Source organism: Diutina rugosa (genome assembly GCF_008704595.1).
Source record: "Diutina rugosa strain CBS 613 chromosome Unknown scaffold33_size146325, whole genome shotgun sequence".
Taxonomy (NCBI): domain Eukaryota; kingdom Fungi; phylum Ascomycota; class Pichiomycetes; order Serinales; family Debaryomycetaceae; genus Diutina; species Diutina rugosa.
Genome location: NW_022995180.1, coordinates 68,256 through 89,624, shown reverse-complemented (window position 1 = coordinate 89,624; position 21,369 = coordinate 68,256). Strand labels below are relative to the sequence as shown.

Here is a 21,369-nt window from a genome sequence, read left to right as displayed (position 1 = left end):
CGACGATATCTTCCCCCCCAGTGGAACCCCCGCTCAGGCCCTGCAACCTTCAGGACAGGCGGCCGCAGCAAGCCCACATATCGTCGGCACCCCTGAGTCGTAGGAGCCTGCCCCCGAATGCACAAGGCATGGGGACAGTTACGCCCAAAGTGGTGTGTAAGAGTTTGAAGAGAAAAACAAGGTACAGGGCGGACGAGCGTCTTTTATATCACTGCCCTGTATATAGCCAACTAATAAAACCTGGGATGAGTTGTTACCCGGCAATTAGCTAAATCCCCGCCTCAGCCATTGTCCTCGTCGCCATCGCAACCCCACGCATGAACTAATAAAAGATGCAATCGTAGATTTATTCAACAATCACAGATTCTCCCACCTTTGCAAACATCGTGGCAACGATTCATTTGATATTGTCATACTTTGCTGACTTCAGTGGCTCCAATAACTTTGATATTCCTCATCTAGACCATTCTTGAAACTAATTATTTGATTTGAAAGTAGGGGGCGTCGTCTGTTATTGTGAGAAAGATTTTGGAGCCCTGCACCATCAGCCAGCCTTTTTTAACGTAAACATCAACACTCCCTTGCCCCCCGATTCCCTGATGATCATAGGCCCAAGCTGATGTGACTTTTTGGACATTTGTGTAATGTCGGCCCACCAGTATGCCTCAAATCGTGTTGCAATCGTAGCGTCATGCTTTTTGGCTTCGCTTGGTCCAGTACTTTTTCGTCGACGACGTCGTCTCACTGTTTACTAAAATAGCGTCGTCAATGCAGCCAAGCAGTGACAATCAGCTGACGCCATCAGAAACTCCTCCCGAACTAAAAAGTGAGTGTTTCAACAGTAGCCAGCAAAGAATCGCCTTGGAAGATGCTAAGATGCTGAATGCTTTGATGGTAGCGGCGGAAGCGCTCAATCAGCGGTGGCGTAGACGTGAGGTGTAAACATCACTAATTTCGTCAGATAGCTTCACCCACATACCGAACGTTCATCAGATTGCTATCAACGGTGACCATTTTCATTTCATCGGCGATAATGTTTCATTTCGAAGGTTTGGCACCATGGTCTTTGCATTCATTTGGTCAACTGATACAACCCCTTGTGAGTTTATCAAAACGGTCGCGCGCCGGTACCAAAATCGAAGCTACAACTTCATCCGCAAACGTCGACGGTAATGAATTCGATAATCACGTAAACACGTTATTGGACGTTAATACTGATGCTTACGGTTTGTGAATAAAAGGTAGGCGTTGGTTTGGCACTTGGATCTCTCGTCTTTCTTTAGAGACCATTCACGTGACCCACTTCAACTAATCGTTACGAGCACCAACACTCAACCAACCCAGCCCCCATTTCCACCATCAACTGGTGACTACCGAGAGCCTCCGTGACGTCCGTGATGAAATTATGGGTGTTGTTGCTAGCGGTGGTCCTAGCGAGCCTTGAGGATCTCATGTTTGGCGACCTTGATAAGGGGATGATGCTGCCGTCCGCCCTTGTGGCCAAGCTGTCGATCACCCTGGTTTCAAGCAGCGGCAAGTCCTCGAGCCTGCAACTGGCTCTGGACAGTGCCTCGGCTTCGTCGCTGGCTCTGCAAGACCTAGGAGCCAATCCGTTGAGTAATTTGGCGGGAGGCGGCGACGATAACCAGGACTTACAAGAGTTTACTCCCATCCGCGACCTGATCCTCCAGCTGGAGACCCGCTACTATTCATTTAATGTTAATACTACCAGTGGGTTGGGGCTGGTGTATCAGTTCCTTATCTTTTTGCTGGGCAATTTGTGTCTGCAGCCGTATAATGTGTTCCCTGGTGACCGACTGTTAACCGTGTATTACCTGTTTAACAGTTCTGTGTTTGGCAATTTGGAGCTTGGGACGATGATTGAATTCAAAAACGGCTACTTTCAAGCGATTACTGAAGTGCCACGGGCTAATGATTCCGATGATGATGATGACGACGATGACGGCATCAGTGCTGCCCCCTCTCCTCTGGGGACGGCGGCTGACCAATTTGACGTATTGTACATCGCTGTGAGAGCGCCAGAAAACACTAATCGTACGGCAAGCTGGACTTACCAGATTGGGGTGCTGCAGAACGATCTTGTCTTCCAATGGGACGATCGCCAATGGGCGCAGTTGGTCGACGCCGATCTGGATCTGGCGCTTATTGTGACGGGTAATTTGACCACAAACAATACTTTTGACGAGTTAAACGTCAATAGTTCACAATATTCGCTTCTCATCTTCCCCGCTACGTATGAAGATAAGTTTGCCATGCTTAATTCGCTGTGGTGTGCTGTGCGCAATACGCCACCGCTATTTGAACTGCTGTTGTTTGAGACCAGTTATACGCTGCGGAATGGGTTCCTTCAGCAGCAATTCTTCGTCTCCGGACTAAATGCGCTGACCAGGTATCTTGCGTATTTGCTCAGTTCGTTTAAAGGGAAAGACTACGGTGGGGCAGTTTATCAACCATTTGAGTTCAAAACGATGAATCTGAATTCCTGCAAGCTTATCTATGATCTTGAATTTTGCCAGGGAGTGCTGTATGCGGTACCGAATAACCCTCAATTCAATCGCACTGAGCTTCGTCAGCTTTATGACAATCAGGCCAAAGACCTTTACCAAAACTTTTCCTATGCCTTACAACAAGTGGCGTGTAATGCTTCCGACGAGACACGGTTTTCCCCCATTGTCAATTGCGACGATTGTGATGAACTGTATCGAGATTGGCTCTGTAGCGTCACCGTCCCTCGATGCACTACGGAACAACAAGACTTCTACGTGTTCAGGGACGTCAATCAGAGTCGTAGTGACTTCATCAACAAGCAAGTGAGCCCGCCAAACCCATACTACGAGATCATGCCGTGTATCGATAACTGCTATGCTCTCGTACGCGATTGTCCCGTTGACTTTAATTTCCAGTGTCCTACGCGTAACCAGCTGGTGATTAAAAGCTATAACTTCTACGATAAGGACTCGGAGTTCCCTACTTGTAATTTGGTCAGTCATAACATCCTTTGGGTGATTCTGGAAGAAAAATCCGCGGCCCCGCGTAGCCGCCCCAGCATTCTCGCCATCGTCTTCACTATGGTCTTTTTGGTAATCTTTTGATAAACCAATATTTATATACACTACATTCATATAGTCAATTAACATATAAGCAATTAACAAATTATGGAATCTCATAAATTGTCGTTGTTCTTTAATCTCAGCGCGACACTGAGTTTTGCCTTGTTAAAAATCACGAGTCGCACTATACGCGTCGCGTCATGACTACCAACGACACCCTCCCTTGGTAAGTGAAATTTATGGTGTTCACAATTACCCCAATCTGATACTAACTAAGTCAGGGTAGAAAAGTACCGTCCGCAAGACCTCGACCACGTGTTTGGCCAGGATGAGATCGTCAACACCGTGCGCAAGTTTGTCCACGAAGGGCGGCTACCCCATCTCCTTTTCTATGGTCCTCCGGGGACGGGGAAGACCCTGACGATCGTGGCGTTAGCTCGTGAGATCTACGGTAAAAACTATAAGAATATGGTGCTTGAACTTAATGCTTCCGACGATAGAGGGATTGACGTGGTGCGGAACCAAATTAAAGAGTTCGCCCTGACCCGACAAATCTTCAGTCAAGGGTTCAAACTCATCATTTTGGATGAGGCCGACGCCATGACCCTGGTGGCGCAAAACTCGTTGCGGCGGATCATCGAGAAGTACACCAAAAACACCCGTTTCTGCATCCTTGCCAACTATGCTCACAAATTAAATCCGGCGGTATTGCTGCGGTGTACCCGCTTCAGATTCAACCCTATCACCAATGACGGCATCCAGCATCAGATCGACGACGTCGTGCGGGCCGAGTCACTCCAGTTGACGCCGGCAGCAAACGACGCCGTGGTGAAATTGTGCCAAGGTGACATGAGACGGGCGCTCAACGTGTTGCAAGCATGCAAGGCTGCGTCAGACAACGGAGCAATTGACGAAGACATGATCTACGAGTGTATGGGGTCAGTGCACCCTAAAGATATCGAAGCGTGTCTTAGCAGTGTGTTACGGGATGACTGGACCACCGCCGTCACGACTGTGACCAAGTACAAGTCGGCCAAAGGCATTGCATTAGTCGATTTAATTACCGGCTTTGTGCAATCGTTGGATCAGTACCAGCTTAAGCCCCAAGTCCGTTTGGAAGTGTTATCGCGGTTAAGTGACATTGAGTATGCCATTCTGCGGGGAGGCAACGATAAGATCCAGACGACGGCGGTGATTGCGTCGATCAAGCAGGCGATGGAAGCGCAAGCGTGATTATCATTACTACTGCTGCCAATATAACTGGAAAAGAGACAGTGCCCGCCAACGTTGCCCCGCGGGTAGTGCGGATGCAATTTCTCACACCCCCCAAAACGTCAAAACGTGGTATAGAAGGGTGCATTGTTAACCAGATCCCCACTTGCGTCCCCCCCTTTGTGGGAACTTTGCTATTCTGTGACATATAGAACTAAACACACGCTATTGCTGGGCGGTGTCCCGCGGGACACCCACGGGTGTTAGCGGCGTTGGTATGCAAATAAACCTAAACTAGACCGTGCTCACCCATGGCAACCGTAATCACACACAAGTGTCTTTGTCCTCGTGGTTGCCTACATTAGATAATGACCCCCGATCCTTCTGTTATCTTTGAGTGACGTAAACGCTGCGTACATTACCGGTGGTCCACTATTCGGAAATGTGCCAGGGCCACGGCACGGCAAAAAAAGCTACCCTGTGGGTCGAGCTGTAGGTCGAGCTTAAACCGAGCCACTACTGTTCCGTTGGCACTGGTGCACCACCTTTCGGCGATAGGAGCGTTGACGGTGGATTTCCGTAGGGAACGTTTTGTAGAGGGGTAGATTGTGTTGTGTATCACCACTCGCGTCGTGGGTGCCGCCTGCGATCGAATCCCATCGGAGGCGTGGCCACTCACACTCTGTGTCACCGTTGGCGGCTATCGCGACGTAATTACGTCAATAGCCTAAACCCCCACGGGTGGCTTATGGGCGATCGCTGGCAGGAATCGCATGATGACAGAAGGTACGTTCCATCTGGCAAACCCAGGCAGCGGTGCAGTACGATTAGATGTATTGATCAGACGCACAAACAATGGGCGCTGGGCGAAAGTGACGGGGACCGCCGTACAGCTAGTGCTGGGGGGCTAGGGCTCGTGGTCGAGCCCGATGGAGATTGTTGTCGCTGGCGACGGCGAAGGCATTTCTTATCGGCAAAGCGGTTTCACCCATTTTCCTTGGGTCAGTGTTTATGAGTCAGTGGAGTGAGTGATCAGTGGAGCGAGGGTTGCATGATTCTAGGCGAAGCAATGGAAGCGTTGCCTGCTTGCCACTGCTTGCCAAGTGACAAACGGATGATCTTAGGTTACATTTTCGTGGGTGCCACTGACGGTTGCTTACAATGATTGGGGTGTGTGTGGGCGTGTGTAGTGAGGTTTCTCTGGCAGGCGCGACGGCGCTCGCAACTCGAGTGACTTGCGGCCAACGGGGCTTGCGGCGGGTTCTAGGTACGCACACAATAGACTAAGGGCGGGGCCCACCTCTCGTCTACAACTATACGTATGGTGGTAGTGGTTGTTGCCACGTACAGCCAAGACAGAATCGGTCGGGGCGCTCTCTCCAGTCGTGACCACTAAGCGGCATTTGCCACCCGCGGCGCCGTCGCCATTTTCGCACCCTGAGGAAAAAGTGGGAGAGGGCCTCCACGCACGATTTAAAAAAGTAACCCCCGTTGCTTCCCCACGAAAGCAAATTATTGATGGCCGTAGTAGCCGCCGTACCAATCCCTTGTTATGAAATACCAATGGTAGCATTGAATAGTTATAATAGCGATTACGAATGGCGGCGCTGCCATTGGTGGGCGTGGTTTTGGGGCAGGCGTCGTTCCCCCTTAGCTTTTTTTTTCTCACCAAGTTGACTGAATAAATCTGCATCACTTCCCTCAAATCTGTATTAGCTAATCGTCCTGCACACCAACAAGCATTTATGCACATATACATGAAGAAAATTTTTCAGGCTGAAAAATTTTTATGGTGTGTGTAGAGGCACATAGATTAGGGATATATATATAGACGAGACCTGGTTTGTCTATCGTCATAAACCACAGGGAGTTTCCATGAAAAGATCGGCGGACCTTGAAGGCTCTACCAAACGCTTCAAGAAGGACCACCCCGAAGACCGCATCGACCCCGTGGAGAAGTTGTTACTGCTCCTGCTGTACCACAACCAAGAATGGTGGAACGAAATCCCTGAGTCGCTGGGGGAAGTGAAAGAAGAATACTTCCCCGAATTGGAAGGGCTCAACTACCAACAGGTGGTCAGTGAAAAAGTGCTCCGTAATTACTATCTGCGGATGCGTAAGGCTCGCCTTGAAGACCCCCAATTCACCCAGCTCAACTATAAGGAGGAGCCCAAGCTGGCGGCGGCGACGCGGCCCACGGCCAAAGCGCCTCAAGCGCCTTTCTTCCGCAACGTCAACTTTAGCCAGCCGAAGCTGCTGAAGCTGCTGATGGAGGACTACTTCTCCTACGACGAGTTTGACGACCTGGACGACGACGGCGCTGCTCCCAAGCTGCCCACGGAGACCCAGGCGCCGCAGTTGCCCCAAATCGACCTCAAGAAGCTCTCGTACTACCGTGGCCCCGGCCAGCTCAACTTGGCCGCCGGCGACGAGGAATGGTACCTGCCCCTGCCCCGGAGCACGGAGACCACCGAAGACTACAACAAGTGGTTCAAGCGCCAGAACGTGGCCAGCACCCAGGAGGTGGTGGCCGGGGGCGACTTGTCGATCAGAGACTTTTTTGTGTGAATAATTACTAGCGACTGGTCGACGCTACATTAGGATTTTAACGGATTGCATTGGGACGGGACTTTTATTTCACCTTTTTAATATGTTTACCACTTGATAGTTTTAATGGAATAGGACGCATTGAGCACCGCTAGGCACTAGTTGTTTGTTGTAGCAGGGAAAAGACCGGCATACGGGAATGTTGTCTGTACGCTCTGCATAGAAGTGAGTCGTCTTATGTACTCTGTCGTCAGCTAGACGGCGTATTAGCCGGAGTGCGAAAATGGGCCTAAACCTAACTTCTACCGGGCAGCTATTGCTCTATCGAAAACCCACTACAATTTCTTTGTTATTCCACGACTAAGTCGGCCCCTTCTCTACACCCCTCTCTATTCCCCCGGTAGTCGATGTCTCACATTTCTGCCGCTAGTGCGTTGCTAACGACGCTTACTGCGCATGTACACCCAGCCGGTGAACAAGTAAAAAAAAACATTGGCCAGTTTATCCGTCCGGGGGGCTCCGGCAAGTAAAATTCCCCTGTTTGTTGGCGTATACGTTCCCGTCGTGCTTGCATCGTTTTGCTGGTGCCCATTGGTCCACGCCTGAGCCCGCTCCCCCACGCCTTTTCCCTTTCACCCCTCGCTCGACTTCTGTCTGTGCACGCCGCTGCCGTGTAACTTCCAAAAGGAAAACAATAAACATATGGGTCGTTATTGTTCACCAAAAATCTCCAATTGATTTTGAAACTAAAAATCGGGATATACTCTCGATAGCGGGCTTCATCGTACCCCATAGTTTTCTAATCTCTATTGCCCCCCGACCAAATGAAAATTTCGCCAGTTTGTGTTACCGTCACTGCCGTCTCCCGCCTCACAATGCTTATGTACATGACAGCCGGCATATAGCCACTTTGATGCCTTGGCCAAGATTCCGCTAAGTAATGACGAAAGGAGGTCCTGTCACTCGTAACCATAAGATCCCCGTACCAAATCACCCAGTAGGCTTCCCGTCAATAATGAGTGAAAAAACTTTCATCATATCCTAAGTGAGTCATTTTTGGCGTAGGTAACCTAAAAATGACCGTGTGTGAGGGGAGTGCCAGCACCCCGGAACGCGACGCTTAGGCATTGGCCGCTTGCCCCATACATAGTTAAAGTGAAAAGTTTCCCAGCCATGTTTCTAGGTGGCGACTGCCGGCTGCTGGTTAACGCACTGGTAAGCGTCTGCCCACAGGTGTCTGGGTGGGCAAAACGAAGGAGCATACGTCTAGCGGTACGTACAAGCGCCTACCCTGCTTACTCTACGTATACTGTTTGTAATCCAACCAAATCCTATCCCAATCCGTCCTCCACGGCACCAAAAAGAAAAAAGAAACTTTGAAAGCACCTCTACCCCAGTCACGCTAGGTCTAGTTGCCAACTAGTGTTACGAGCCAAGCAATACCGGTGACTTCAACAATACCACCCATCAGCGCGGCGATCGTTCACCCACAGCAGCGAGGGTCGCAGGTATAATGCTTACCTTGAGGGAACGATACGTCCAGCATGGATACGACCCGTACGTACCACCAAATTCTAGGACCGCCTTGGCCAGCAGACATAGCCGACACTGAATGAAAATCTCGTCGTACTGATGGAACTGCAACGCTGATGGTTTCGGTAAGCGTCGGACTGGGTCCGGCCAATCACGGCGCGATTTGCCCCTATGATTTTTTTTTTCGTTAGGTTAATGCTGTGATCCCCATGCGCCCGCTTCACGCATGTCCGCGGACCCGCACCCATCAGTGACACCTAACGGCTCAGGGCGATATAGTGAAATCCAGTGCGTCATGCGGAAAACGTTTGCGCACAGCCCAAGGCGGTCCAAACGGCATAGTTTACACGGCGAAAAATAGAGGCCACTGTGACCCGGGGGTATTACCCCGAAACCTCCAAACTGTAGCTGGGACAATCTGTTTTATGTGTTAGCATCATCAAATCAAGAAATAATGGTTGCTTGCGCTAAGCGAACAGTGGCCTGATGCTAGGGTGAAATTTTCCCCCCAAAATCAAAAAAAAATTTGCTAGGCTGACGCTGCAGAGGGCATATGTATCCCGGGCTACTAACAGCGAGGTCCCTCGCGTAGGGGGCTTATTTGCGACGTTTGTAATTGGTTTTTTTAGCGACAGACTCCTACAAACCCACGGAACTGACTGCCTGAGAAACGCACCTGGCACCGAAGCTAGCGCCATGCCGTGATACCCTGTGGGGACGTGTCTGATGCCAAGACACCGTCGGGTTGTCAACTGCTAGCTGATAGCGATCAGCACCAAACTCCGACAGAGATTTTGTCTTACAATCTATACAATAAGCGATCGATTTCTCCTGGTCAGGGGTAACTAATCAGAACCAGACACTTTTTGGAACTGTTCGAAAAGACGTGGGCTAAGCCCTGGTAAGACCCCCAAAATAATCCTTATTACGCTGTTTCGGTGTCTACAGTACTCTCTGGCTACACAGTGTTACCAAATTTAAGCCGGGTGGCGACCAGTACTGTGTCTCCTTTCTTTAACTGCACTGGCCTTATGTGCAGTAGCAACCTGCCGGTGACTGCGTGAGCCAAACTCCAGACTGCAAGGCACTATGACCCTCAACCTACGTCTGCACTGTTGATGGAGCCAATCCCCCGAAATGTTGCAAAAAAAATCGAGCCATTTGGGTGGCGGCGGGCGTGTCGCAAACTGTGACGGAAGCATATGTATCCGCGCATATTAAGGTTGGGCTAGTCAGATTACGCATATCACATTACTCTCGTTACTCTTCGTTATTTGTCATTACACATTAGACGCCAATTTTATGGCGAGTTGTTCCGGGAAAGACCCTCGGTGGCGCCCGACCCCCAGAGCGGGATAACGGGGTGGCGCGACGCCTCTAGGTCGACGTCGGAGGGTTCTTCGAGGACCACCACACGCGCAGTTTGGCGCGATGAGCGAGCCTCGGTTGTCACGTTGGTGACGTTGGTGTCGGTGTAGTCGGTATCGTGGAGGTCGTCGTCGCTATCTGGTGACGACCACGACGAGACGTGGCGGTTGCGGGTGGCGGGCTCGCGCAAAGGCGGGCTGTCGGCGAGCCGCTGCGCTGGCTCGAGATCTTCGTTGCGATTGCCAGAGATCCCCCGGCCATGGCGAGCGCTGCTCGCTGCGCCAGATACCGGATTCGACGCACCCGCAGGGCGCCCGCTGCGAATCGGGCCCTTCACCACAGGCGTTTGCGTGGCTTGGGCGTGGACGAGGGGACTGGTTTGCGTGCCCTTTTTAAACCGGAGCGGGCCCGTTTGGGTCGACGTCGACCGCCACGTCGTCGCTGGTCTCGTCGGCATTGTAGCACCAGCGCCCACAGCCACCAGGCGCTGCTGGAATTGCGGCGCCGTGGGGCCAGCCGGGTGCGCTGGCGCGGGGATAAACATTCCCTGAGCGGCAAACTTCGCAATGACGGGGCTAGGGAGCGCTTCCCCACTAGCGTACTGGTAGCCGTCGATGAATCCTTGCATGTAATTCAGCTCCGCTGTTTCGTTAAGCTCCTTTTCGTGGCGATGGTCAACGTCGCGCTCGTCAGCCTTTTTGACACGGGCTGTCAATTTCTTCACTTTCTCGCGGAGTATATCAATCTCTTCCTGAAGCTGGCCCATTTCCTTTTGATGGCGCGCTTCGGCTTCGGGGTCTACCACGGAAACCGAGCGACGAGCGCCTTCGCGGCGCCGAGGGGGAGGAGGCATGATTTCAATGTCATACTCGTATTGGTTAGCCGGCGCCCGAGTCCCCGAATGGGGCTGGTTGTAGGTGGACATCCGCACCAGGCCCGCGGGCGGGTTCGGTGGGTAGCGCTTAACGTCGCTCGGCGACGGCACCCGGTCCCGCACGAGGTGGACGTGGCTGCCTCTGAGCCTACCCAAGTCAATGCGGGGGTAGTCGTTTTCCAGCGGCGCCCGGTCGTACGGGCGGAAGCTTCGAGACTCAGACATTTGCCAGGGCGTACTCCAAGGGGGGAGTGTTTGATGGTGGTGTACGTGGGTGCGCCCCACGCGAGTAACCGCGCGAAAAAGAAAAAAAAGAAATTCAGCCAGCCGCAGAGGAGAGACACCAAAAAGACTATGCCAAAGAAGTAGGCATACAGCAGAGCAAATGTTAGTCTGCAGCAGCTAATGGGTTTTACCGAGGTTACCAAAATCCCGTGTTACATTTCTTCCTTGGAGACCAATGCTTAAGTAGATTTAGTCGTTTTGTGGCCCACGCCATCGGGGGCGGCGCCCGCCCTGATGCTTGCCCTCTGTGTAATATCCGGGGAGCCCGTATTCCTTGAAACGACCCATGACGTTATCGTTTCACCCCGAGATCCTCTCGCCAACCGTTGCCACTGCCCGTTTCCACATTTTGCGTCCGTGGCGTTATTGTTGGCGCGGTGCTCGATGGATCGGGTGCAGGTGGCAGCTACATCTCAAAATGCAGGGTTAGTGCCCCCCATCGGCGATGCAGTGCACGCTACGTCAGCAGGAGCTGGTGGCCACCCCTCGACAACGCCGCCAGCACTGTCCCTCTGCTCCCCCCTCCCCCACCGCAAATGCTGAAAATTGCTCGGTAGCCATATGTGCCGAAGCCAGCACCAACGTCACTAAACAATCGCGCCAGAGCGCCCATGTAAGACAATAACTGCACAGCCTCTCCCACGTATCTTCGAGAATGCTAAATCAAATTTTCCGATAACAATAAAGAATTGTGATATATTCATCATTTGATACACCCACTCAAAGCTTTGATATTCCATATCCTTGTCTTGTTACCTCGACCTGGCAGAGCGCCTCCGCGGCGCCGGATCGCGAGTCGCGCACTGCCACGTCTTGATCTCGACCGGACAGGGTGCCTCAGGGTAAACACCACCAGCCAGACGGAGCCCCCAAGTCTCAAGCCAGTGCTTCTCGTCACCGATCCCCCATGGGCTTGTTTGCGTTGCTTGTCGCCTACGTCGTGGGCGGGGTCACGTTCCTCCCGGGGCTCTTCTACCTATATTTCATCTACCTCCCCAGCCACCGTCTCGCCAAAGAACCCGAGGTAGCGCCAATAGCGCTGTCGCTGGTCCACCTGCGAGAGGCGTCGCCGTCAAAGCTGCTGCTGCTGTCGCTGATACGCGCCGGCGAACTCGAGGAGTTGCGCTCGCTGGGGTTGGAGGCATACAAAGAGGGCTGGATCCTCGTCACCACCGAATACCTCGAGTCCGCCGACGATCTCACACCAGCGCCGCCAATCTCGGACCAGGATACCAAACTGGCATACCTGACGCTTTACAAATTGGCTCAACACCACGTCAATGATGATGGCAGTACCATCCCTCATCCGCCGCGGTCTGCTGGTAGCGCTAGTGCTACCGCTGCTGCCTCGCCAACTACTGATCCTCAGGAGCGCAAACACCGCTACTACGCTGTGCTTAAGCACGGTAACCTTTTCCTCTATAAGGACGAGCGGTGCGCTGACGTCAAACACGTCATTGTCCTCTCTAACCACTTTGTGCGGTTATGGCCGCCCCAGATGATGGAGCTGGCGCTCTTCACGAAGTACTCCGCGATCGCCGTGATCCCGCTGGAGTTCATGCCGATGATGGAACAGCTGCTGGCGCAACCGCCGCCTAAGGGCGCGGCGTTCTTCATCTACTGTGACTATAATATCGATAAGGAAGACTGGTGGTTTGCCCTCATTCGAGCTACGCGTCTCATCAAAAAGCTGGCCCTCACCGGTAGCTCGTTCGACCCCATGATCTACGCCAAAGCCCTTCACTTTGACACTAAGCATATGATCGACTTGATCTCTACCCTCTACTCCAGTGAAGGGCAATTGCAGACTAAATGGCTCAACGCGTTATTGGGACGGTTATTCCTTGGCTTACAAAAAACTCATACCATCCATAACTGGTTGTACAGTAAACTTCTGCGGAAACTTACTAAGATTAAGAAACCCGGTTTCATGGACGAGTTCAAAATCACTCACATCTATCCTGGGGACTCGGCTCCGTACTTCACTTACCCTCAATTGAAGGAAATTAACCCTGATGGCACCGTCATTCTCCTGACTTACCTCACTTATACGGGGAAAATGCTGGTAGAAATCGCCACCAAAATGTCAATTGCCGTCGCCGGTTTACGCCTTAACAAACGTGATATGGATGTCACCTTGAAAATCACGTTGAATAAGTTTGCTGGACCCATGCTCATCAAGATTAAGCCTCCACCTTCAGAAAGAGTATGGTACACTTACGAAACTGAACCACAAATGGAGCTTAAGATCGAACCGGTGGTGCTGAGTCGCCAATTGCTGTATAACTTTGTCACCAACCTGATCCAAAAGAAGTTTGAAGAAGCAATCCGTGACCTGTTGGTGCTTCCTCATTGGGATGACATGACCTTCTACGATACTCAGGATGAAGTATACCGCGGTGGTATTTGGGATAAACTGGTTCGTCCCGAAACCACTGAAGACGAACCGTCAACAGCTGCTTCATTGGAAAAGGCCCCGCTGACTCGTCTGCGTAACTCGCTGTTATCTTTAGCGACTCAACTGACCAAAGAGTCTAAAGAGAGCACCGACCATGAGTCATTGGATGAAGTCGCCGATGACCTTCCTGACCGAACCCCACTGGCTAAACGTATTCAAAAGGCAGCGCTGTCGACATTCTCCAAGGCTCAAGTGAAAGCACAGGCGATGAGACAACGGCTTCGCAACTCAAAATCGTTTACTCTAGACGGACTTCTGTCACCGAATAGCGATGCTGACTTAGCGTCGCTTGCCGACTCGGTGGCCACTGCCCCCGCCGTTCCCATCGCTAAGCCTACATCACTGACTAGTCTGTCGGGTAGCGGAGCGTTGAAGAAGATCGGCAAATGGTACTTTAAGGATGATAAACCGCCGTCGCCAACGGTACTGGAGCACCTGTATACTCCGCCACAAATGATCTCCAACCGGCGTGGCCGTAAGACATCCAACGTGTCGATGGGTAACCCCCTCGAAGGGTTTGACCGTCCCCCCACTGTCAACCCTGATTTGACTAAGAAACCGTCGTATGACTTTGGTAACGTCGGTGAAGGGTTTGGTAGTGGCGACACTTCCTCGGTACACTCCCATGAAGAGACGTTCCTCGAAGACCCGCCGCTGGCATTGATGCCGTCAGCGCCTCAATTTGACGATGCCGCGATCGATTTGCTGGAAGATGAAGCCCCCCACCACACGCTTGCTAATCGTGCCCTGTCTAAGCTGCTTCGGCGTAAACCGCCGCCGGTGGAGGACGGTTTGTCATAAAATGTATTTAGACAACTACGATCATATTTTCTCACTTCATCATACTCATTAATTGTGTCCTATTTACAAATATTCTGGGTCTACTTCACCTTTAGAAAGGCATGCCGGGCATACCGCCCATGCCGCCCATGCCACCGGCAGGAGCAGCAGGGCCCTTAGGTTCGGGGACGTCGACAATGGCACATTCGGTGGTGGCCAACAACGAGGCGACACCGGCGGCGTCGACCAAACCGTTCTTGACGACCTTGAAGGGGTCGATGATACCGGCTTCGATCATGTTGGTGAATTCACCCCTGGCCGAGTCGTAACCGATATTGAATTCCTCTTCGTCCTTGACCTTACCCACAATGACGGTACCTTCTTCACCGGCGTTTTCGATGATTCTGGTAGCGGGCTTGGTGATGGCCTTTTGGATGATTTGCACACCCAACTTTTGGTCAAAGTTGTGGCATTGGTCGTAGACTTCGTCCAAGGTGGTCGAGGCCTTGATCAAAGCGGTACCACCACCGGGCAAGATACCTTCCTGCACGGCAGCTCTGGTGGCGTTGAGGGCATCGTCGTATCTGTCCTTCTTTTCACCGACTTCAACTTCCGACGAACCACCGACTCTGACGACGGCGACACCACCGGAAAGCTTAGCAAGTCTTTCTTGCAACTTTTCGCGTTCGTATTCGCTGGTGGCCTTGTCGTCGACGGAGGCACGGATCTGTTCACATCTTTGTTGGATCATTTCCTTGGTGCCTTCACCGTTGAGCAACACAGTGTCTTCCTTGGTGATGGTGGCGGCGCCGCACGAACCCAAGAGGTCGACGGTGACGTTTTCGGGCTTGATGTCCAATTCCTCGGTGAACACGGTACCACCAGAGAGGATGGCAATGTCACCCAAGATGTTCTTTCTGTTGTCACCGAAACCGGGGGCCTTGACGGCACACACTTGCACTTGGCCTCTCAACTTGTTGAGGATACAGGCGGCAAGGGCTTCGCCGTCAATGTCTTCGGCGATGATCAAAAGAGGACGTCTGGTCTGGTTAGAAATTTCCAACGACGGCAACACGTCTTGCAAAGTCGAGATCTTCTTTTCCGAGATCAAAAGGAGGGGGTTTTCAAACTCGGTCTTGGCCGACTTGGTGTCGGTGATGAAGTAAGGCGAGATGTAACCACGGTCGAATCTCATACCTTCGGTGACTTCCAATTCGTCTTCCAAGGTCTTACCTTCCTTAACGGTGATGACACCTTCCTTACCAACCTTTTCCATGGCCAGGGCCAACAACTCACCGATGTGACGGTCACCATTGGCGGAGATGGTGGCGACTTGGGCAATCTCTTCCGAAGTGGTGATCTCCTTCTTGTTGGCTTGGAGGAACTTGACGACGTGGTCGACGGCGGCCTGGGTACCTCTTCTCAAGTCCATGGGGTTGCAACCAGCAGCGACGTTCTTCACCGATTCAGTGAAGATCGATCTCCCCAACACGGTGGCGGAAGTGGTACCGTCACCGGCGGACTCGTTGGTTCTCGAGGCCACTTCTTGCAAGAGCTTAGCCCCCATGTCCTCAAACTTGTCCTTCAAAGTGATCGAACGGGCGACAGTGACCCCGTCCTTAGTGATCTTGGGAGCGCCAAATTGCTGTTCAATCAATACGTTTCTCCCCTTGGGACCCAAGGTGACGGAGACGGCGTCGGCGAGGGTGTTGACCCCCTTGAGGAGGGCGGCTCTGCCGTCAACGCCAAACTTCAATTCCTTGTGGGACAAGTTCCGCACAAAAGTTCTCGTGGTCGATCTCAACATTGTTTGCGGGATTGGAAGTGGGAGTGGTGGGCCGCTTTAATGTGAAAAATTTTGGCCGTGGGTGGAAGGGGATGGAACCTACCAGCGTGCGTATCACGTGACATACTTGCGCCGAGCGAATTATTTCATGGAATTCCCCGATTGCCACCGGATAGAAGTGGTTACAGATGATAGGGAGTTAAAGAGAGGTTCTAGCATGTATCCAGATAGTTTATTTCATTCATTACTGCTAGTTTTCATCACATTTTGTGCGCCCACGTTGTAAACTCTCCGATGCTCGGTAATTTCGGCACCGAGCGTTAATATGTGGGGAGGCGGTCGTAATTTGTCACCAGCCACTACCCAACAGGTTATTGCTTCCAGTAGGGGTTATGATGACTACAGCGAATACTTTTCAAATATACTGATACCTGAGATCACTAAAGGTCAAGACTTACGTTTATTAAACCCATCTTGTGCTTTATTCCTTAATTTTTCAAAAGTCTTGTGGAAGCAAGGGTGCGTGACGATCGATGGAAATTCGAAGCGTAGATGCGCAATCACCCTGCAGTTCACAAATACAAAAGGTGGCTGATTTAAAGGGCTTTCTTAAGGTTAAACGATGTTACGTGATATCAAAAATCAAAAATATAGTCACTTTAATCATAAATCGTGATCTATAGTCAAATCTGGTAGCGGTAGCGACAGAAGGAAGTGATGACTGCAAGGATGTAAATGCGGGTTCGATGACATTCTACGTTGCCAACAACCCCCCCTACAATGTAGTGTTCCGTTCTCGTTTTCATTAAATCATAACTAAACTATTCCTTGACGAAGATCGAGGCAGCACCTTGACCCGAACCAATGCACATCGACGACAAACCAATGTCACCGGGCTTCATTTGAGGAAGCGCGGTGGCGTATTGTCTGGCACCGGTGGCACCGAGAGGGTGGCCGAGGGCGATGGCACCACCGTTCTTGTTGACGCGGTCCAAGGGGATACCGACGTGTTCAAGCGAGAAGAGGGCCTGGGCGGCGAAGGCTTCGTTGACTTCGTAGAGGTCGATGTCGTTGACTTGCAACCCGGTTCTCTTCAACACTTCGGGGATGGCGTAGGCGGGACCAACACCCATGATTTCAGGGGGGACACCGACGACGGAGCAGAGGACGAACTTACCGACAATGGGCAACCCCTTCTTTTCGGCGACGGATCTCTTCATCAACAAGACACCGGCTGCGCCATCGGAGACTTGCGACGAGTTACCGGCGGTGGTGACCCCGTCGGCCTTGAACGCGGGTCTGATCTTGCCCAACGATTCGGCGGTGACACCCTTTCTGATACCTTCATCGGTGTCGACGGTGACGGTGACCCACTTTTCGTCGTCTTCGTCGCCTTCGTTGATGAGGGCTTCAATGGGCAAGATTTCCGACTTGAACTTGCCGGCGGCCTGGGCGGCTTCGGCCTTGTTGAACGACTTGGCGGCAAAGGCGTCTTGCTTGGCTCTGGGGACGTTGTACTTGGCGGCAACGTTTTCGTTGGTGATACCCATGGGGATCATGCACTTTTGCATTTCGGGGTCGTCAATGAGGTGTTCGTCGACGGTGGGCAAGGCGCCGGCACCGTAGTTCTTCGACATCGATTCGACACCAAGGGCCAAACCACATTCGATCTCGCCGGTCTTGATCTTGTTGGCAATGTCGGAGATAGCCATGAGCCCCGACGAGCAGAATCTGTTGATGGCGATGAAACCGGCGGTGTAAGGGATACCGGCAGACAACATCGCCCCTCTGTGTTCGGTGGCCCCGGCACCCTTGTTCAACACGTTACCGACGGCAACGTCCTGGATGTCCTTGGGTTCGACCCCGGTCTTCTTGAGCAATTCGGCGATGAACTTCGACAAAATGTAGTCGGAGCCGACGTCCTTGAACTTACCCTTGCCCCCTCTGGTGAGAGCGGTTCTGTAGGCGCCGACGATGACGACGTCGTCGGGGTTCTTTTGTCTGATGGCGTCCTTACCGGTGGGGTTCAATTGGCCCGACAATTGGTTCAATCTGTTCATGCTAGTAGTTGTAAAACTGAGGGATCAGTGAAGGAAAGACCCCGGGGTTGGAAACGCGGGGGTTTATATAGTCCGAGTGCTTCCTGCGTATACTGCGGTTTCATATGCTATGCCTCGGTCAATGGGAGGGGGGTCAGTGTTCGCACTGAGTGCGGTGAAAAGTGGGGTTTATCGGGCCCGCCGCCGAATCGGAAACAAGCCGCTAGAACTGATGGGCGTGGTTTGATGATGCTACGTAGAGTGTCATTCTGGTACTATTGCAATTACTGATTAGCGTAAATTTCCGGAAACCCCACCCGCTCGCAAATTGGGGGTTATTCACATGGCAATAAGTCGGTCCCCGAGTACTGCACACAAGCCTGAATCGAAAGGCTCGCTCTTCCTGGGGGATGTCATATGAAAGCCGACCCCACAAATGACAGCCGGCACCTGCTCTATCGTAGAAGACCTCGGCAGATAAACCCGCATTGCGCACGTTTTTTTTTTGGCGAGGCCTTTTTTGAATGTTTTTTCTTCGATATGCCCCCCTTGTGCCACCGTGAGTGACCTCACCCGCCGCCAACTGGAGGTGATGATCGGTTCGGCGAGTTTGCTTGGCGGAACCAGCATCCGACCAACACCACTGTCCCTCGACCTGCCCCACTATTTACCATAACCACAACAATCGCCAAGTAATAGAGTATAGGCTACCGCTGATAAAACCGTCTTGAAACGTCGGTGGCAGGTACCGATAACGGTTTACGTTTTATCTCAATGTATACGACGTTGAATGTATTAAGACTCTATGTAGCCGCTAAACGGTGGAGCGTGGGTGTGCTTGCTTATCTAACCAAACCGCTAATGAAATTTTTCACCCGTGTGCCTAAGGCACGTTCCCAAACAGGGTAAACTGCTCGGTCGCCACCCCTCCTTTTGTCCCCGCGCTGGATCCGGCAACCCGAGCTAGCGGCTCGCCCACCGCTGAATACCCGAGCACTCAAAACTTTCCGGTACCGGCACGCCAAAGCGCGGCTACCGTCGGCAACCTGGACACACACACACACAAATGGGCGCTATTGCTTGTGGGGATATTAGTGACACTTATCCCAAAGAATTAGAAAACTAAGAGTCTTCCTTTTCAAAGCTGAAGATGCCGATAAACGGCTCAATATTATCGGGGCGTCCGTCGGGACACTTGCCGCGAAATATAAGCGTCGGCACCTCGACGTCGTCGCCTTGGGTGGCGGGGCTGTCGACCTGGGCGGCGTTCTCCTCGTCGTCAGGGAAGAAAATCTTGGTGAAATCGATGCGGAGCATGTCATCGTCGTCAATGACCACGTAGAGCTTGTATTTCTGGTTGATCAAGTCGTTGGAGTCGTTATAATGGATGAGTCCTTTAGTAGTGCCCGTGATCACCCCCATGGTGCTGCCGATACCCATCAAGTCGGTGCCGACAATTTTGATGAAGATACCCAGAAGCCCAAAGGGAGAGCAGTGGATCTCAAGCTCGCACTCGTTGGCATACTGGAACACGATGTTGTCGTCACTCATGCCAACGCATTCGAAGGAACCCACCACTGTTGATCGTTCGTGTTTTTTTTTTTTTTTGCGCGAGACCAGGGCTCACACGCACAGGATTTTGTTAGCTTATTCACCGATTAGGTGACTCAAAAGTGGCTCTACCTTTCAGTATCTATTTCTATGACAAAAAGGAAGACGCGCAACATGCCGAAAGCGCGGGAAAGGGGTATATACGTAGTGGTCATCGGTGAAAGGAAAGGGCCCGCCTACTCGTGCAATTGCTGGTACAAGCTGTTTACAACCAGTGAAACATGATGAACCACGTCGAGGTCGACGTTGGCGCCGACCCACTTGTCCGGGTGCCATCTCACCCGCTCCGACCGCAAGAGCGATGCCATTTCGTCGCCGGCGATGGTCTCGTAGAACTCTTTGATCGACTCAAATGTCAAAACTTCGGCAAGCTCTCCGTCCTTAAGGGTATCTTGAGTGTAGTATAATGGCGGGAGAATGGGGAGGTTAGTCAGCGATAAGAAGCTCTCGCGGAGCGCCGCAGTAAAGTCCTCGGCAACAATGCGTTTGTCGCCAATGTGGACGCCTTCTTCAGACTCGTCCATGAGCCCCGCCAGCGTCACGGGGAACTCACCCACGATCTGATAGTCTTGGCGATGATACAGTTGTTTAAGCCGGTATGAAAGCGGTACGTCACGAGTAGACGGCATCGCCGGAGTAGTAAAGCGTGATGATGACGACAAAGGCGGAGCTGCTTTCTCGGGAGTACCGTGGTGGCTTCCTGGTCGCAGATTGGGTCGCAGGTTGGCGGGTGTCAGTTGGGATAGCGGTGTTTGTAGCGGTTTGGAACGTAATTCTTCACGGGGAGTCAGCATTGAGATATCGTCGACCATCTCGGTGATCTTGGTACCCGCTGGCGTCTTCACCAGATGCAGTAAGTTGAGTAAACGATGTCGGTGAGCCTTGGACACAGTCGGGGTATGATGGTCCATAGTGAACTCCAGTTCACTCTGGGTTTCGTCAGGCTTAAATTTAAGCCGTTTGCGTCCGTAGCCTTTCGCTTTTAATGGCTGAGGACACGGGGTGGAGTCGCTAAACGAGAGTTTAAGCAGGTAACACAGCCCTTCGCCCCCCAGCGCGCTGGTGGCAGGGGTGTGGTGCAACATCAGCGCGTCCAGGTCGTCCATCATCCGTTTGCGAGTGAATACCGGTGGAGTATCAATCAATATCTCCAGCCGGGAGCTGTCACTACTGTCGTCACTGTCGTCATCGTCGTTAATCGTCTGGTTGGCGGCGACAAACGAGTCGCCGGAGTCGTGCCCCTCTTCAATCACCTCCAGCTCCAAATGCAAGTTGTTTAGCTTCGCCATCGGCGACAGAAACAGCACCAGTTGCAGGTGGAACAACGGGGTGCTGGCGACGACCTCGAACGCCAGCGAGTTGGGCCGTTTCGGGGTGCTGGTTCCCGTGGTATCGTCGCCGTCGGCGTCGGGGTCCTTGGGCGGCCACTTCTGAGGCAGCCGTCGTGGCAGCAGATGGGGGTCGGGGGGGAGACTGGGGACCCGCTTCATTGGTAAACAAATGCGGACCGCGGGTGGTGCGAAGACGTAGGTGTAAAAGGCGGTGATAAGTGTGAAAGAAAAATGGTCACCATAAAAACTTTTTCAGATGGGTATTTATGTTTTCACTAAGTTGGTAATAGTAAAAGTGGTTAGTTATAAATTTTAGTGAAATTAGTGTCTAGTATGAGTAGTATGAACAGGAGACTTACGTATGGGGCGACGCGAAACAAGTTTCAGGCAATCACCATGAGTACACAAAAAAACATTAATCAAAAGGAACTACCTGATATAAATCTCAAAGCCTAATAAGACTAAACTGGCTGA

General features: G+C 52.0%; 8 protein-coding genes across 8 annotated transcripts; 3 read left to right on the top strand and 5 right to left on the bottom strand. All coding sequences in view use genetic code 12, as the record gives it.

The window, feature by feature from the left end:
- Positions 1-1,397: 1,397 nt before the first annotated feature.
- Positions 1,398-4,304, top strand: RFC3 (replication factor C subunit 3; the record flags this gene model as incomplete). The annotated part of the gene is made up of 2 exons (XM_034157339.1): positions 1,398-3,006; positions 3,358-4,304. 2 exons carry the CDS (start codon positions 1,398-1,400, stop codon positions 4,302-4,304), a joined length of 2,556 nt encoding a protein of 851 aa, XP_034010759.1.
- A 1,854-nt stretch (positions 4,305-6,158) lies between these two features.
- Positions 6,159-6,851, top strand: DIURU_004462 (uncharacterized protein; the record flags this gene model as incomplete). Its single annotated transcript, XM_034157338.1, has 1 exon — positions 6,159-6,851. The coding sequence occupies one exon, from the start codon at positions 6,159-6,161 to the stop codon at positions 6,849-6,851; it is 693 nt and encodes a 230-aa protein (XP_034010758.1).
- Positions 6,852-9,663: 2,812 nt separating this feature from the next.
- Positions 9,664-10,830, bottom strand: DIURU_004461 (uncharacterized protein; the record flags this gene model as incomplete). The annotated part of the gene is made up of 1 exon (XM_034157337.1): positions 9,664-10,830. One exon carries the CDS (start codon positions 10,828-10,830, stop codon positions 9,664-9,666), a length of 1,167 nt encoding a protein of 388 aa, XP_034010757.1.
- Positions 10,831-11,797: 967 nt separating this feature from the next.
- DIURU_004460 (uncharacterized protein) lies at positions 11,798-14,149 on the top strand (the record flags this gene model as incomplete). The annotated part of the gene is made up of 1 exon (XM_034157336.1): positions 11,798-14,149. The coding sequence occupies one exon, from the start codon at positions 11,798-11,800 to the stop codon at positions 14,147-14,149; it is 2,352 nt and encodes a 783-aa protein (XP_034010756.1).
- A 91-nt stretch (positions 14,150-14,240) lies between these two features.
- HSP60 (chaperone ATPase) lies at positions 14,241-15,935 on the bottom strand (the record flags this gene model as incomplete). Its single annotated transcript, XM_034157334.1, has 1 exon — positions 14,241-15,935. The coding sequence occupies one exon, from the start codon at positions 15,933-15,935 to the stop codon at positions 14,241-14,243; it is 1,695 nt and encodes a 564-aa protein (XP_034010755.1).
- Positions 15,936-16,735: 800 nt separating this feature from the next.
- Positions 16,736-17,974, bottom strand: POT1 (acetyl-CoA C-acyltransferase; the record flags this gene model as incomplete). Its single annotated transcript, XM_034157333.1, has 1 exon — positions 16,736-17,974. The coding sequence occupies one exon, from the start codon at positions 17,972-17,974 to the stop codon at positions 16,736-16,738; it is 1,239 nt and encodes a 412-aa protein (XP_034010754.1).
- Positions 17,975-19,075: 1,101 nt separating this feature from the next.
- DIURU_004457 (uncharacterized protein) lies at positions 19,076-19,504 on the bottom strand (the record flags this gene model as incomplete). Its single annotated transcript, XM_034157332.1, has 1 exon — positions 19,076-19,504. One exon carries the CDS (start codon positions 19,502-19,504, stop codon positions 19,076-19,078), a length of 429 nt encoding a protein of 142 aa, XP_034010753.1.
- Positions 19,505-19,740: 236 nt separating this feature from the next.
- Positions 19,741-21,054, bottom strand: DIURU_004456 (uncharacterized protein; the record flags this gene model as incomplete). Its single annotated transcript, XM_034157331.1, has 1 exon — positions 19,741-21,054. The coding sequence occupies one exon, from the start codon at positions 21,052-21,054 to the stop codon at positions 19,741-19,743; it is 1,314 nt and encodes a 437-aa protein (XP_034010752.1).
- Positions 21,055-21,369: the final 315 nt, after the last annotated feature.